The 17,856-nt window shown below is 38.8% G+C and overlaps 2 protein-coding genes across 20 annotated transcripts in view; both read left to right on the top strand.

Annotated features, from left to right (window-relative positions):
- LRP8 (LDL receptor related protein 8) overlaps positions 1–6,624 on the top strand; it is a 76,981-nt gene extending 70,357 nt beyond the window's left edge. For 13 of the 18 annotated variants that reach the window (XM_079112135.1, XM_079112125.1, XM_079112129.1 and 10 more), the window contains one exon: positions 270–6,623. In XM_079112135.1, coding sequence (XP_078968261.1) covers positions 270–308 — 39 coding nt within the window. In that variant the 3' untranslated portion in view covers positions 309–6,623. Of the gene's footprint in view, positions 1–269 lie in introns of all 18 variants that reach the window. The other 5 variants (XM_079112132.1, XM_079112142.1, XM_079112139.1 and 2 more) reach the window with 1 other exon arrangement.
- A 794-nt stretch (positions 6,625–7,418) lies between these two features.
- MAGOH (mago homolog, exon junction complex subunit) lies at positions 7,419–16,622 on the top strand. 2 transcript variants are annotated; one of them, XM_079131822.1, is made up of 6 exons: positions 7,419–7,593; positions 9,551–9,609; positions 12,786–12,896; positions 14,763–14,845; positions 16,237–16,284; positions 16,383–16,526. In XM_079131822.1, the coding sequence occupies exons 1-5, from the start codon at positions 7,506–7,508 to the stop codon at positions 16,259–16,261; spliced, it is 366 nt and encodes a 121-aa protein (XP_078987948.1). In that variant the 5' UTR covers positions 7,419–7,505; the 3' UTR covers positions 16,262–16,284; positions 16,383–16,526. The 2 variants fall into 2 exon arrangements, with proteins under 2 accessions (XP_078987948.1, XP_078987947.1); XM_079131821.1 differs by lacking the exon at positions 16,237–16,284 and having other exon boundaries at positions 16,383–16,622.
- Positions 16,623–17,856: the final 1,234 nt, after the last annotated feature.

The following is a 17,856-nucleotide window of genomic DNA, read 5'->3' as shown; positions in this document are numbered from 1 at the left end:
ACAGAATGATGAAAATAGCTACAGCTCTAGATTTACACAGACCTGGTATCAACCTTAGTTCAGCCACTTGATATGTGATCCAGATCAAACATTACATAAGCACGTGGAGTCTGTTTTCTCATCTGCAAAATATGATGAATTTTGTCTCAGCATAGTTTGAACAGTATGTGAGCTAATACCTATAAAGTAATAATATGTCTGGTACTTTGTTGATAATAAACAGTAGCTCTTGTGGATCTAATGATAATTTCTTTGGTCTATCTCCCCAGCGAGTGGCATTAAGCCTTGAAGATGATGGACTGCCCTGAGGATGGGACCACCCCTTCGTGCCTCATGGAGTTCAGTCCCATGCACTACTCTCTCTGGATGGTGTATGACTGGATGGATGGGTTTCTATATATGGGTCTGTGTGAGTGAGTGTATGGATGTGTAACTTTTTTTTTTAATTTATGTTGCAGAAAGGTAACCACAAAGTTATGATGAACTGCAAACATCCAAAGGATGTGAGAGTTTTTATATGTATAATGTTTTATACACTTTTTAACTGGTTGCACTACCCATGAGGAATTCATGGAATGGCTACTGCTGAGTGACTAACCTGATGTACATAACCAAACAGGGGCCGATGGTACAGTACCTTACTCATCATTTAAATACTATATTTACAGAGGATGTTTGATTTGGGGGGCTTTTTTAGGTTTGGGGGTTTTGCTTTTTGTAAATAAAATGATTATGCTTTGTGGCTATCCATCAACATAAGTAAAAAAAGAACAAACACTTCAACTCCCTCCCCCATTTAGATTATTTATTAACATATTTCAAAAATGAGATTAGTTCTATAAATAATTTAGAGAAGTGAAAGTATTTATTTTTGGTATGACTGGCCCACCACACAGACTCTGTGTGTGTGTCTATGTATGTGTGTGTGTGTAAGAGAAAATCTGTAGAGAAGAGACACACCTCTGGTTATTGTTCAAATACATAAAAATAAATTTATTTTAAAACAGACCACAAGAGGAGGGTATCTAGTTTTCAGAGAAACCTTTGGAAATTTGACTCAGAAAACAGATACCAAGATTTGTACAAATATGTGGTGAAGAGACAGATTTTTTCACCTCTGGCTATTCCTGAGACCCCAGGAAAAGTCTTTCAGCTCACCTGGACTTTCTTGTCTATGGCTAAGATCAGTGTACAGATATACCGAGTGCCAGAAGTGTTCATGAGCTCAAGACAACATACCTGAACCTCAGCAAGTCCTTGTAAAGTTCAGCTCTTTGAGTAATGTCTTCACTTTCCTTCAGGATACTGGGATTGAATTCAGTTAAGTTTCCTCTGAAGCACCCTGAAGGCTGCCATCCTTGCTTACAGAGCTAAGTGGAAACATTTTCAGAACAGCCCAAGTTTACTGTAGAGAATGGCTCAGGCACTGAACCTCTGAAACATGCTGTGGGTGAGGATAAGGGTAGTGGAATAGGTTTTATTACATCTGTTTGTCCCTTCCCTTCACTCTCTACCATTTCCTTTAGGTGAGGGAAACATTTTAAAGAAATAAGTAGGTTTCTTACCATCATCTGAGAATAGAGATGAAACTAATTTTTGGCTTAAGTCAGAAAAAGTGGCTAAACCTGAAGTCATATTTGAGGGGAAGTGGCATACACAATAGTACAGCATATTGGACATGTATGTTCATACAGGGATTTGGTTTACTGCTTTGTAAATAAAAGGAAATAACTCTCGTTATATGTATAGATTTTTTTTTTTTTTTTTCATTATGGACACCTTCTTCGCTTCTCCTGGGCCTTGGGGCAGGTGGAGAGAAGTACTGTTTTCTATCTGTGAGATCTGCCATCAGAAATATAATCCTACAGTCACAGAAATTCAGTCACCACTGGTTTTCTCGTCCAAAGTATGGTCTTACCTTCACTCTGCTGTTCTGCCACTTCACTCCCAGTAGACAACCAGGGACACATACAACATGGAAGTGTTTGGCTTACATGGACGCAGAGGACATATAGCTAACCTTAACATACCTGGAACCTGACACCCTTAAGCAAGCGTCTCCCTACTCCAGCCACCCCCAACTCAGTGATGCTTGGCTGTCTCACCAACTTGATACCTTTTGAATTTCCAGGCAGACAATCTACAGTTCTATCATCCTATTCCTAGGACCTTGCTCTACTAATGGTCTCCTGTTCTCTAAGAAAACAACTGTTCCAGAGCTTGGGCACTGTTTTACAACTTCCTCATGATATGCTTGTGTTGATGGTCCTGAGAAATTCAGCTATGGGAATAAACGACAAGAAACAAATGGAGAAATCTGTGTTGGATCACAGTAAATGGCATGAAATCTGAGGAGTCAAATCCACCTCCCTCCTACCTTTGGAGGCTTTCTGAGCCTTATTTTAAGGTGCATTTACAATTCTGTTGCCTTCGTTCCTGTGCATATATCTACAGCCAATAACAGATCACAGACTCATTGGATGACAGAGCTGAAGAAAGTTTATAGATAATGCCAAAAGGGCAGAAATTTCATCAGACAATATTTCCTTTATTTTAAAGAATTCAGCCCAGTCCTTTTCCTCCCTTTCCTTCTCCAGGACACATTGAAGGTATCTTAAACATTGTATCAAACTTGTTTCTATCCTGTAGCTATCTTTCTAAAGGATTTATCAAGGCACTGGCAGAAATAGCCTTCCAGAAACAGGGAAAACAAAAACTTTATTTATTTATTCTTGATAGCATGATTATATATAAAACAGACTGAAGTAACCTCAACTGGCAAAAAGAGAATGAGATGGGATTTAAATAAATGGCAATAAGGACTACTGATCCCTTCAGTTATCTGTATGTGACTGCAGCATATTCATTCCCTAAAACCATTCACTAGGTGCCAACTGTATGCCAGGCACTTCAGATGTAAAGGTCAATCGAATATTGTCTGTCCTTATGAAGCTCACAGTAGCAGCAGAGGAAGACATGTAGAAACAAGAAGGGACTAGATTTCAATTTAGAGTATTGTTAGGGTATAAGGAGAGAGGGGTCATTCTACCTGAGGAGATGAAGAATGATGCATTCACAGGAGAAGTGACCTTAAGCTAAGTCTCAAAAATTAAGAAGGGGTGTCCAGAGTGCTTCTGGCAGAGGAAACTGTGCAAAGACACAGAGGCATGAATCAGCATGGGGACTTTAAGGAACTGCATGTAGTTCATTATAACTGGAATAAAAGACTCACCAGGACTTAGCAAGAAATGAGGCTGGATGGAAAGACAGGTTCAACATAAGCACTTTATAAAATACTTATATTTAATTTCTGATTTAATTTAACATTTCTTGGTCATATTGTGAACAAGACACTAAGTACATCATGGAAAATATAAGAAGCATTGCCAGCACTTTGCAGACATGACATTATTCAGCCTCGAGTTTTCCAGTGGCCAAAGGGAAATGTTGACTGCTTTTCCTAAACTTGAGTTAGAGGTTTTTGATATGGTTAATGAAAACTAATATAAAGGCAGTGAGATTTTCATGGAAGCATGCTACATTGTCAAGAGCCTCTTATATTTTCTCAAGTATGGAAAGAAAACTATGGAAGTTTTAAAGATGTGGAGTCTGGAGAGGGGATCCCAAGCACTGTACAGTCAGGCACTAGCAGGAATGGGGAGGGCCATTCACATCCCACAGAAATGCAAACCACCTCCAAATTGGCCATGTGCTCATCACAGAATATAAATGAGTTAGCAGTTAATCGTTTCAGAGTAATTTTCCTTTCCCATAAGTGCATGAAGATAATATCAGTCTTCTCACGCTATATTTTTAGGATTTTGGGAAATTACAGGATATGAAGAATTCAGAAGGTGGAGGAATTATAGCTTCAAAATTTTCAGTTAATATAAAAAAAATCAGGAATCTCTTCATCAGGCTATGCACCATGTGCACAGTCAAGAAACCCTCTGCATTTGCAAACACTTTGTGCTATAAAAATAATTTTAAAAAAGCCACCTGTATAAATATATATATATATATTTAAAGACAAGGTTTTGATACTTTTTTAACAAAAACTACAAAAAAAAAATAAATACCTGTACAAACCATATGGTTTTAAAATGGCATTTTGTTCTATACCAATTGTTAATTTGAAGGTAAAGTACTGGTTTGCAAACTCCATCATCATGTATCTAAGTGGATTTTCCTTGTTTGTCTCCCTCCAATTCCCAAATTACTGTATTTGATGTAACAGTCAGGCATGTTAGAATGTTTGGTCATACTAACCGTTTTGCTCTTTTTGTCTTATCATTTCGAGTTCTGTTACCTTCTGTACTCCATGCCCTCGACAGTCTAGCTTCTCTTCCAGAGACAGAGGGACTGAAGGTGTGTGCTGCATCTCACTAGCTGTACTGACATCATCTTGGTGAAGTGAGAACCAAATGTAGACATTTGTAAAATCAGTACACTGTTTCTAGAGAGAGATTAAATTCATTTTTAAAAATCTTTAAAGTTTCGTTTCATTGTGATGCTTCAATGGGGGAGTGGTGAACTATCAGTAATTGAGACCCTAATGTGTCTCAGGTATTCTACATAAATCATCTCAATCTTGGTGATAATCCTATAAGATAAATACTATCAATACTACCCATCCCTATTTTATAAGCAAGGAAATGGGTGAAGTAATTGCCCAAAGTCACACAGTTATTTTTAGTAGACCCAACAAACACACGCACATATAGAATTTTCTGCCTAGATTCTCTTTTTCTGCCTCTTTCTAGCAAACTCCTATTTATCCCCGAGTACTCCACTTCGATAATGCCTCCTCCAGGAAGCTTCCCTGTTTCCTCATTCTGGGTTATGTAATTCAACTCTGTGCTTCCATAATAATTTTTGCCAGTTTACGTCCCAGTATTTCTGTCCTGACACTTAACTCCTATATCATTGAGATTGCTTTCACCAAGTTGATCCAAGGTCTCCTTCACTATAAACATTGTAAATGCTTTCAGTCCTTATCTTCCTTGACCCAGAAGCCATATTTAACACAGTTGACCACTCCTTTCTTGGCATATTCTTATTTTTGGTTTCCATGACACCATACTCATGGTTTTCCCCCTACCTCTCTGGCCATGTCTTACCCCTTTACTTTACTTACCCCTTAAATTAAATCCATCCATTTTTCTATTTCTTTTGTAACTACCTGCCTATGGGTCACCGTCATATTACCACCCTCATGGATTACTTTAACAACTATGTATCCAAATTTCATATTTTTAGTCTTTCCATTTCCCAATCTACAACATGACAGCCAAAGTGATCTTTCTAAAGTACAATAGGTCATGTCACCATCTTTTTTCTACTTTCCAGATTAAAGTCCTTCAACTGCTTCCTTGGCATTAAAAGCCAATATATGTGGGTTAACCCAAACTCTTTAATATGGCTTGTAAGGGTCTTCACAATTTGGCTTCTGCCCCATCTCCAACCTCACTACTCAGTGTTCTATACTGTAACCACACAGTTCTGGACCTGAGTCTGGAACATTTCCTTCAGGAACCCTTCTCGTAGGCCCCTCAACTGGATAAGGAACCACCATATGTACTTCCAGAATATTCTATGTTTCCTCTATTGATATCCTTATTCCAACATTATGCCTTCTTGTGTGCTCAACTGCCTCCTCTGCAAGCTCTGTAAAGATCTGTTCTTTCACATTATATCCCCATGACACAGAGTAGATGCTCAATAAATTATGCTGAATTCAGGCACTGCAGACACACATGCTATGCTCCTTCAGCTATACCACGTTCTCTCATGTCCAAACACCTGGAGTACTTTGCAGCCCGATTGGGTTAAGTGTCTTTAAATTTTTCAGTACTTTTGTTATTTGCCATATCCATAGATGCCCAGATTTACCCCAGGTTTTTATAATTTCACTGTAGGAAAATAACCATATGGCAACTGCCCTAACTAAGTATCACCTCAAGATTGTTATGATGATTCAAAGAACAAGTACATGTAAATGGGCTCAGCCTAGGAGCTGACATGTATTCAATGCTTAACACCTAATGGCTCCCCTCTTTCATACAATTCCCTTGTTACCACTCATATGCAGTGCTTTGTCATGAGGCATGACTTTATAGCAGTTTATAGATGGCAAAATATTTTCTAAGACATTGTTTCTTATCCTTACAACAGTGCTTCCAGTATACAGTATTATTAGGCTCTTATTTCTTATATATTTATCATTTTTGCTGTACTAAGTAAGGATCAAACCTAGAGCCTCCCACAGTCTAGGCCAAGCACTCTACTACTGAGCTACAATTCCAGTCCTCATATACTCACTTTGAAGATAATGCAACTGAGTTTCAGAAAGTTGAATCTGTTCACTTATGGTTACAGTGACTCACTGTTAAAGAATTATTTTAAGGAGAGTCTCCAGCCAGTCCCTCAGCCCCTAAACCCACTCTACACTCTGCTTCTTCAGAGAGAAAAGGACGAAAGGTAGACTGGGAATAAAAATCAGAGACTTTACAGAATAGGATACAATTACAGTCTCCAGGCCCGGATAATGATGTCATCTTAGCACCATATCTAGAACCATTCTCTATAGCTGGAACTTGGATGCACTGAAGCATGCTTCTATAATTAAGATTTTGATCGCCCTTGGCCTACTCAGAAAACTTGAGAGATCAACATCTTTCACCTGAAAAGACAGCCTCTTGAGCGCTGGTCACCTACCCTGACCTACCTGGGAGCTCTACCAAAAAAAACCTAGCAACTTCCAGGTTCTCCATTGGAGATTTTCATGGGTTTGGGTTTGGGGTGGGCCCAGGAATTTGTATTTTTTTAGGCGCTCCTGTGCAACGTGATTCCAACGAGCAGCCTGGGCTGAGAATCCCTAAGAGATCAAGTATACTGTTTAACTTCCCCCTTAGTACCTATTCTAGAGACCAGCGAGGGCGGAAGAGAGAAGTACAAAGGGGCAAAACAGGAATTTAGTCCAGGCGAGTTAGTTCCAGGTAATCTGCACTGTGGATTCGGGGAAGGCGTCACTGAGAAGGTTTTCTTAACAGAAGTTTAAAGACATTTTACACACGCTTCCTCGTGCACGGCTTTCCCCGGGTCAGTCATTTTGCTCATTTTACTGTCGAGAGGACGTAGATTCAGAGACAGTAAGGAGTCTTGTCCGATTCACTGGAGTCGGTGTTCTTTAAACTGGCGGGACGCAGGATCGAGGTGCGGGGCCCGAAGTCTTTGGATGAGGTCGCCAAACCTTGAAGAACCCGCGGGCAACATCCGCCTCCCGCCCGGAGCACACCACTAGCGAGGCTCCTCCCAATTCCCCGCTCCGGGCTGGAGGGGAGGGGTATTCTTGTTCCAGCCTCCGGGGTCAGAGGTGAGGAGCTGCGGGCACCGCCCTTACCTTGACGTCACTTCCACGCGCCGCCGTAAACGTCGTTGTCGGCCGCCGGCCGCGGCGTTGTGGTTTGCTTATAAAGTTCGGTCTTAGTTCAGTTTTGCGAGGCATGGAGAGTGACTTTTATCTACGTTACTACGTGGGTCACAAAGGCAAATTCGGCCACGAGTTCTTGGAGTTTGAGTTCCGACCCGACGGTAAGGGCGGCTTCCCGCGCGCCTGGAGCGGGAACTAGGCCTGGGCTTGGGCGCGGGATCGGGAATGGGCTGGGAACTAGAGGAAGGGACTGAGACCAGCGCGGCTCGAGTCTGAAGAAACGCTCTTTCTCCGCTCCTTTGGCTTTTTGTACCCATGTGCAGGGACTTTTTTTTAGTGACAGTTGTGACCAGATTGCTTACATTTCAACAAATATTGGTTGAATGCCCACCTTGTTCCATGCTGTGTTCCACTCCTCTAGGGATACAGCAACGAAGATAGACAAACTTCTCTCGCGAAACTTCTGTTTCAGTTTTGGGAGAGAGAGATCATAAACAAAATGATCCCAGATAGTGACGATTTATCAGGAAAAGGCAAAATGTTGAAATAATTGCTGGTTGAGCTGCTTTAAGATGGGGTAGCCTTTAGAGAGTTCTCTGAGGAGTGGATATTGGAACTGAGCCCTGGATGTCAAGAAGGAGCCATCCTTGTGAAGCCCAGTAGGAAGAGTATTTTACAGAGGGAGTAGCAAATGTCAAGGGCAAGAACAAGCCAGGCATGTTTCAGGTGGCCAGTGTGGTGGTTGAACAATAGTGAGCTCTGAGGACATTAGTAGGAGATGGTGTTCGACAGATAGATTGGGGCCACACTGCCTGTTTATAGGCCATGGTAAAGGGTTTAATTTTCGAAGTACAGCAGGACACAGTTATAATAGAAACAGAGAGGATTTAGGATAGCATTGGAGGCAGATCCAGTTGGAGTTGATTGATAATATATGGAGGGCACACTGGTGAAAGAGAGAGGAATCAGATGATAGAAATGTTGAACTAAATGAGGGCACAAAGATGACTGACAATTTCCAACTGTGAGGGAGATAGATTTTGTAAACAGTGGCGGAACAATGTATTAGGTGTTGTGCCATAAAGAAGCAAAGGGAACTTTGGGAGCAGAGAGGAGACACCTAATTTAACTTGAAGGACAGAGAAAACTTCCTACATATTATATCTTGAATTGGGGGAAGGATTTGCAGAATTTTGTAGGAGTTGGTTTGGAGACCAGGAGTAAAGAAAGTGTTTTGGACACAATTCACAGCAAAGAGGCTGAAAGCTAAAAAGTGCTTGAGATGTTTCAGACAAAAACAAAGTAGTTTGACACCAACTTGATAAAGAACACTGTTGGAGTGAGGCTACAGAGAAGGTCAGGAGTTCAGCTTAATTGCCATCATAAGAAGTTTGGGTTTTGTCTGGAAGGCAGAAGGAAACCATTGACTGCATCAGAATATTAGATTAACCTAATCAGATAGATTTGTTCCTATATCACATTATCCATTGTAAGTAACATGAAATGAGACTTGAGGTAGAGAAAAAGTGAAAAGGCTTTTTATTTGACTCTTCTTACATGTGTCTTCCACAGTGGGGAAAATAAATCATATTTTCTGTTTTCGTCTGTCTTCTTCAATTCCACCATTTTCCTCAAACTATCTTGTTGGTTCTTCACGTGCACAGAGGGCCTTGTGAAGCAAATTATAAAAGCACATTTTTTTCATCTCAGAAATATCAGAGTGTCACATGAGAATATATGTAAACAGCATCCTACAGTTTTCAAAGTGCTTTCACAACTTATTTGAGCTTCAGCATATCCTCAACTACAATCCCTATTTTCAGTTGAGAACATTAATCTCCAGAATTGTGATTTGTCAGTCATAAAACAGTCTGCCTGTGTTCTTTTGCTTGAACTGTAGTTCATTGTCCTGAATTTTTGGCTGAGGTTAATAGCCTAAAGTGACAAACTGAAAAGGCTAGTAGTGTTGAAACACTAAAGGCATACATAGTAAATCTGTTAGCCACTGTGAAGAACAGTTAGGATACATATTAGGCAACAGGCGATAGTCTCTTAGACTAATAATGCTTTGTTCATATGTTTTTATTGTATACTGCATTTATTTTTTGCCTTTTATAGGTAAATTGAGGTATGCCAACAACAGCAATTACAAAAACGATGTCATGATCAGAAAAGAGGTATGAGTCTTTCATTTCAGTATAGCTTTCTGCTTTTAATTGATTTTGCTCTTTGTAGGAATAGTATTTGAAGTTAAGGACCAGTGAAGTAGATCTATATCTATAGATAGCTTCTAGATTATTTATTTTGTTATTTATATATTTCAGTTTTTATTTTATAATTATGAGTCAATTACTGGTTGCTTCTTGAAGTCTGGTGTGCCTTGGTTTGAATCCTCTGTTTGCTGCCTACTAATTCATGTGACCTTGGACAAGTTCTCTGCCTGAACTTGATAAGTCTCTTGTTTCTTCATTTGCAAAAACAGGGATTATAAAATCATTCTCCCATTTCCAAGTACTGTCGTAGAATGAAATATGTTATTCTTAAAGTGGTTGGTATATTCCTTGGCACATAGCACTCAATGAAGAGAGCTATTTAATTTGCATCTGAACGAGAAAGGGGGACATAGAAAGCAATTAGCATCATTGAATGCATGTTATATGCCATGCATGGCACCAGGTAATCAACACATACTTATCTTATTTAACCCTGATGGTAAGCTCATGTGATGGGAGGTATTGTATCTCCTTTATAAGAAAATGAAGGCCCAGATGGGGCCTTTTCACAGCCATCCTTGCTAGTAAGAGATTAAGAGCTGGAATTCAGATCTATACATATGTTATAGTTTGGATATGACATGCCTGTCCCATTCCCCTTTCCCCAAAGAAAGCTCATGTGGTAATGCAGGTATGTTCAGAGGTGAAATGATTTGATTTCAAGAGCTATAACCTCATTGGTAGATTAATCCATTTGACAGGTTGTTAATTTGAATGAATTACTGAGTGGTAATTATAGATAGGTGGGTTGTGACTGGAGGAGGTAAGTCACTGAGATGCCCTAGAAGGGTTTATCCTCTCTGTGTCCCCTTACCCCTGCCCTTCCCTCTCTGCTTCCTTACCTCCCTGGCTGGCTCTTTCCTCTGCCAAGCCCTTCCACCATGATGTTTTGCCTCACCTAGGGCCCAGAGTAATGGAGTCAGCTGACCATGGACTGAACTTCTGAAACCATGAGTCCAGATTAAACTTTTTCTCCCCTAAGTAGTTCTCATCAGGTATTTATGTAACAGTGAGGAAGAACTGACCAACATTTCTTAGTACTGTCCATGTACTCTCATTCTGTTGATTTCTGCCATTAAGATTGTCAGGGCTGGGGTTGTAGCTTAGTAGTAGAGTGCTTGCCTAGTGTGTGAAGCACTGAGTTCTATCCTCAGCACCACATAAAAATAAAAAATAAAGGTTAAAAAAAGAAAAAAAAGTCTTGCTTTTCTAGAACAACTGCTTATTTAAAATAAAAAGACTTTGTCAAAGCTACTTTTTCCCTTTTAACCATTTTGTCACATTTGAAAATATCTTAAGTCAATATATTTTCATAACTATATAATGAGCAGTTGATTTTATGCTTTTCCATACTTGTCAGCATCCTTACATTTTTTTAAACATGGGCTAGTAGGCAAAGTGTTTTTAGTTTGTTTTGTTTTGTTGGAGGTACTGGGGATTGAACCCAGGGGTGCTTTACCACTGAGCTACATCCACAACCCTTTTTTATTTTAAGACAGGGTCTTACTCACTTTTCCTGACTGATGCACTACCGTACTCAACTGCAAACTGTATTTTAAGACACATGTCTCTTGAGGGCTGGGATTGTGGCTCAGTGGTGGAGCACTTGCCTAGCATGTGTGAGGCACTGGGTTCAATTCTCAGCACCACATAAAAATGAATAAAATGAAGGTCCATCAACAACCAAAAAAAAAAAAAATTAAATTAAATAAAAAAACCACATCTCTGTTTCTTAAGAAGCATGTTATTTAATTGAGAATAACCAGGATGTATTAATCACCTTTTGTCACTATAATGAAGTACCTGATGCAGCTGCTTATGAAATAAAGAGGCTTATTTATTATTGTTCTGGAGAATTAAAGTCCACATAGTATCAGGCAGGCTCAGTGAAGGCTGCTTCTTGACCGTATCATCTCATGACACAGGTAGCAATGATGGGAGCCCATATATAAATAAGAGATTGCACATCAAACCAGGAGCAGAGAAATTGGGGCCCCACAATCCCTTCTGAGGACATTTATCAATGTCCCATTAGGTCCATACCTCTTAAATGTCCATATCATCTCCCAGTACTGCCACTCTGGTGACCAAACCTTTAATTGCATCAACTTCTGGGTAGGAACACAAATCATATTAAAACCATACTGTTTTAGTCAGCTTTTTCACCACTGTGACCAGAATATCTGACAAGAACAATTTTAAAGGAAGAAGAGTTTATTTGATGCTCATAGATCTCAGTCCATAGATGGCTAACTCCATTGCTGTGGGCCTAAGGTGAGACTAAATATCAGAAGGGTGTGGAGAAAGGACTACTGATTAGGTTAAGATTTATAACTCGGTCATTTCACCTCTGAAAATTCTTGCATTGAGCTTTTGGGGGAAACCATATCTAAGCCATAACATATGCCATACAGTACGGGTATATTTCAGTTCATTTATGCTGCTATGACAAAATATATGGGTAATTTATAAATAGCAGATACTTATCTCTTATACCTAAGTCCAAGATCAAAGCCATGGTTGGTTCTGTGTGTGGGGAGGGCACAGTGTCCTCTTCCACTGGTGCCTCATTGCTGCATCCTCCAGAAATAGCACTCTATCCTCACATGGTGAAAGAGAAAAATGGACCAACTTATTCCCTTGAGTGTTTTTATTAGGCTCTACCATCATAGTCTAATCACCTCCTAAAGGCCCCACCTCTTAATAAAGTTGCCTTGGAGATTAATTTTCAAGGTAAATTTTGGAGGGACACAAACATTCAAACCATTAGCAAGAAGCATTCACAAATCTTCTGTTTGGGTTCAGGTGTGAGCTGTGTATGTGAGCAGGGAGAATATTCATATGAACAGAATTTGCCAATAAGTAGTAAAAACTAGAAGGGGAAACTGGGGTGCTGTCATTGGGTCCTTCTGACCCTGGCACTCATCTTCAGCATGCTGAGGTAAAAAGCATGAATGGTTTCCTCCATTTGGAAGTGCCAGAAATAGGTCTTCAGGAGCTGTTTTTATCTTCTATCACTGTCTGAGTCAGAGTGCTCCTTAAGAATGTAACCTAAGTTCTGTTTTTTAACTTGCTTTCAGGCCTATGTACATAAAAGTGTGATGGAGGAATTGAAGAGAATAATTGATGACAGTGAAATTACCAAAGAGGATGATGCTTTGTGGCCTCCTCCTGACCGAGTAGGCCGGCAGGTATGTATTTTATTGACTATCCTTGTAATACAGAATTCTTACAAAGAAGATGATATTTATTGCTCTGCTTAATGTGTGCATGCATGTGTGTATGTTATTGAGCCTTGCATGAAACAGATAACTAGTATCTTGTCTAAGGAAGCATTAATTCCAGAGAGAGGACCAGAGAGAGCAGGTGGTGTTGCAGGCTACCCAGAGCCCACCCCTGAATTGCTTCTTGTCACCCTGCCTCAGACCTTTTGCTCTCTGCCTCACTTATTGAGTAACTTCTCTGGACAAAGCATGTGGGAATAGAGATAATTAAAAAATAGTTATTTCACAACCTAAAGAAGGAAAATCAAGTGACTATATGTATTTAAATTCATGACATATATATATATATATATATATATCATTCTGAAGACTATTTTGGTAATTAAAAAATAAGAGCCATTGTCTTATTTGACTTAATTAACCAAAAAAATATTTCTACCTTGACTGCCACCATCATCATCCAGATTTCTAATTGATTTCCTTGTTTTTTCTCTTGGCTTGTACAGTCCGTGTTTCCATCCTAAAGCCTGCGTGATCTTTAAAAATGTAAATTTGTTTATGTATACCACTCAATATATGATGCTCTACAACTGAACTACATCCCCAGCCCCTGAGAATACTGTTATCCTACTATTAGGAATTTTCCTAGGGAAATTTTAACATACCACCAAGGCAATGCATAGAAGAATATTGTCACATTATTTATTATACCAAAAATTGGAAACTTAAGTCTGCTTCAGTAGGGAAATGGAATACTTAAAAGTATTTAAAGCTAGTGAATAAGATCTATGTTAACTCAACATGGAAAAATCTCAAAAACAGTATTGAATGGAAAAAGCAAAAAGATACATGTAGTATGACCATATAAGAGATTTAAAACAGACTATCATATCTGAAAACACAAGTAGAAAGAATACATTCCAGCTGTAGGGGACTCAGGAAGGAAAAAGAATGGGAACAAGGAAGGGGAAAGAATGGAAGATGGCACCAGATACCGTGGTGCATGCCTGTAATCCCAGCAACTGGGGGAGGCTGAGGCAGAAGGAGCACAAGTTCAAGACCAGCCTCAGCAACTTAGTAAGACCTAAAATAAATAAAATTTTTATTTTTATCTCAAAATATAAAATAAAAAGGATTGAGGATGTACCTCATTGGTAAAGCACCCTGGGTTCAGTCCCCAGTACCAAAAGAAGAAAAAACACAGGAGATAGACTTCAAAATATTTATTAAAAAGAAGGAAAAAAGGTAGGGATTTTTTTATTCACTAGAATATAAGTTCTTCAAAGACAGAGACAGGTGTTTGTTTTGGTTTTATTGATCTGTCGTAAGCACTGAGAACAATACCTGGCACACAGGAGGCACCCCTGTAGAAATTGTTTGAAGGTTTGTGGTATTTGTGTCACTGTCTAGAAATTAAGACCCAAGGTCATACAGCTAGTTAAGTAGCAAAGCTAAGAGCAAACCCAGGATCTAGGATCATTTTCCTTATTCCATGTTGCCCAGAAAGGTTGGATATCCTTTGGTGTTTTTCAAACAGATCTATCCATGTCACATTTTAAGAAATAAAAACTCATGTACAAAGTAGTATGTAAATTCTAAATCTCAAGTGATGGTGCTTTGAGGATACAACTTTCTCTAGGCAGATGAGTTTCTCAAGGACTTAACCAGTATCATCTCTTTTTGTTTCCATCATAGTTTAATGCTTAAAATAAGGTATCTTTCCTATGTGGTCATCTGTAGTAGAGTTTGGGTGATTTGAAAGTAGTGAGCACTTCTTTGTGCTTGATGAATATTCCAGATCTGCCCAACTTAGATTTTTTTAAATGTTTCTAGGAGCTTGAAATCGTCATTGGAGATGAACACATTTCTTTCACAACATCAAAAATTGGTTCCCTTATTGATGTTAATCAATCCAAGTAAGTGTGTATGATACTTATATCCACTGTTTGCCTTGGAGTAGTTAATAAGAAAACCTTTAACTGAATTGGGACCATTGTGGGAAGATATGGTGCAATTGCAAGATAGAACCAGACAGCTTTGTCCCCCTCGTTAGAGAGGGACTTCACATTATAGTCCTTCCATAGTATCCACAGGGGATTGGTTCCAGGACCCACTGTAGACACGAAAATTGTAGTTGCTGAAATTTCATTTCAAATGGTTTAACATTTTTATATAACTTACTCACATCATCATGTATACTTTAAATCATCTCTAGTTTACTTTTTTTTTTTTTTTTTTTTTTTTGCAGTGCTGGGGATTGAACCCAGAGCCTTGTGTTTGCAAGGCAAGCACTCTACCAACTGAGCTATATCCCCAGCCCACTCTAGTTTACTTATAATACTTAACACAGTGTAAAAGCTATGCACATAGTTGTTATGCTGTATTGTTTAGGGAATAAAGAGGGGGAAAAAATCTTAATGTGTTCATTACAGATGCAGCCATTATAGGCCTCTACATTTTTGATCCATGGGTGGATGGTCCCATGAATGATACAGATCCCTTGCGGATCTGGCCAGCAGTATTTTCATAGGCCACTTCTGTTACTTTTGGTGTTTCAATCATTGGTACTAAAAACTCCTCAGTGACACACAGTAATGCATCAAAACAACCAGAACAGAACATTAAGTATAAATGAAGAAGTGCTTGAAATAAATTACCATATTCGAGTCAGAACAGCTTTCTCAGTCACTGTTGACCATTCAAACCAGCACCTCTTAAAGTATTGATGAAATTTGAAATCTCTTAGGGTCTAAATTTTAAAATCCATGTTGTCAGTGGGGCAAATTACAATGTTGAGACACAAATCTGTATGCTATAATGAATCGAATTTGGCAGCCTCCTTTGGCTCCTGTGTTTTGAAGATTTGGAATTTGTTATTAAATTCCAACATTGTTAGTAAATGTTGGGTTTAATTGTCTTCCTTCATTCTTCTTGTTCTTACATTGATGCCATAGTAATATTCAGCCTCTTGGTCCTGCTTAGTGCTACTTTAAAAAAAGGGGAGAGAGTGAATGGTTTCTAATTCTGAAAGCAATACATGTTCATTGTAGAAAGCACAGGAAATATAGAAAATATAGAAAAGTAAAAAGGGAAAATTGCCCACAATCTTAGATTGCCATTGTTGATATCTTGAAATGTATATTTTTAGTCTTTTGGTGTGCGTGTACACTAAAAACTAGTTTTTGAAAAACACACAAAAAATTGAAATGTTATTTTAATCATTTTTTTCTTAATATATTTCTCCACTCAACATAAATGCCCTCATAATATTTCATTTTAATATGTAATGTTTCTTTATGGGTTTTAGGCTCTTTGAAGTTTTAATGCTGTAAATACCTTCACAAGGAGCATTTTGGTAGATAATCAAGTTGTTAATTGGGTTAGTGTTTTGGGTGGGGGAGGGGAGTACCAGTTTTTCTCAGCATTTTAATTTTTTCCCCTCTTGCATTTTAGGGATCCAGAAGGCTTACGAGTATTTTATTATCTTGTCCAGGATCTGAAGTGCTTGGTCTTCAGTCTTATTGGATTACACTTCAAAATTAAACCAATTTAAATGAAATATTAGTGTGGACCAGAGGTGGGGGTAGAAGTAATTGTTTCTAATTACCATTATCAGGAGATTCTTGTGTATATCAGGGCAGTATTTTTTTTATAAACTATAAATGATTGTCTAATAAATATGTGATAAAATCCAATTTTTTAAAAATTTTATAAAGACCTGAATGTATGTGCATTCCTTAGTTACTTTGTAAAACGCAAACATTGTATGGAAGTATTACCAAAATATCTAACCAATCCTGTAGAGACTACCATTTTACAGGAAACAAGAGAATGAAGAAAAAAAATGTTTAAAAACACAGTAAGAATCCAGTCAGCAATATTCAGAGGAAATTCTAGAACAAATAAAATTGTATCTTAAAAAAATTCAAGAAAAACAAGACATGGAGTAAAAACACATAAAAGAGATTTAAAAGACACATTAATTGCTGGGTGTAATATGCAAGCACTGGACCTGGATTCATTACCTAGCACCACCAAAACAAAAAAGCCCCACAGTCTGTGCAATGTATTATTTGGGTCATGACCAAAACGTATAGAATTGACACCACCAAGGAAATTTGAACATTGGTATTTGAAGACTAATGAAGTAGTGTTAATTTTTTAGGTATGAAATTGTGGTTGGGGTTTTTTAAATTATCTTTTACAGACACATCTGCATTTCAAGTAGGGAGAAATACCTTGGTCTAATACATTTTAAGGGATAAAATGCCTGGTCTCAGAAAAGTTTCCCAATTTAAAATCCATTTTTAAAATTTAAAAACCAGCAGCCATGAAGAACTGAGACCAAGTGGTACAGATAATGTGGGAATTTTTGGTCAGGTAGGTGAATGTGCTAGGAACTTTTACACCCCACCACCAGTGGTCCCATCCCTCCCTTTCCCCCGCCCCCGGTCCCTAAACTGCATGGTGGCTTTAGGTAAAACTCCTGGCAGGAAGTAGACCTTTATAAGCCTCATTTGACTCATGGGAAGTGATTAAACTCATAAAAAGTCTAGCTTGGGACAAGGTACAGAACTGGGGTCTTCTGGGAAACTGAGGCAGCACAAAGACACTCCCCTGCAACCCCGATTCTTGCCAGTTAAGTCAGAAAGATTTCAGACATGTCGCTCAGAGTAACAAGGATGAATTTATTGAAGGTTTAGGAAAAGAGAAAGGGGGCACTCAAGGGAGAGAGTAGGTCCTCTCAGGAGGGAGACAATGTGCCTCTGTTGCACTCCAGTTTTATTGGGGGGTCTCAGGAAGTTTCCAAAGAGCTCCACCCAGGTCCACCTCTTGATGTTTGACAGCAGAGTGACATCAGACTTTCAAGTACCTATTGCCAGAACAATCCTAGGGTTCCCTTGGCCCATACTGAGCAATTCTAATT

The sequence above is a fragment of the Sciurus vulgaris genome, assembly GCF_902686455.1.
Source record: "Sciurus vulgaris genome assembly, chromosome: 1".
NCBI lineage: Eukaryota > Metazoa > Chordata > Mammalia > Rodentia > Sciuridae > Sciurus > Sciurus vulgaris.
Note: the sequence above shows the minus strand (reverse complement) of the source record. Positions and strands in the feature narration are given on the sequence as shown.

Excerpts from the sequence above, each read along its gene's own strand:
- MAGOH (XM_079131821.1), top strand. The coding sequence starts at position 7,506 with ATGGAGAGTGACTTTTATCTACGTTACTACGTGGGTCACAAAGGCAAA. Across the intron at positions 9,610-12,785 it reads ATGTCATGATCAGAAAAGAG|GCCTATGTACATAAAAGTGT; the intron begins GTATGAGTCTTT and ends ACTTGCTTTCAG. Across the intron at positions 14,846-16,382 it reads ATTGATGTTAATCAATCCAA|GGATCCAGAAGGCTTACGAG; the intron begins GTAAGTGTGTAT and ends CTTGCATTTTAG.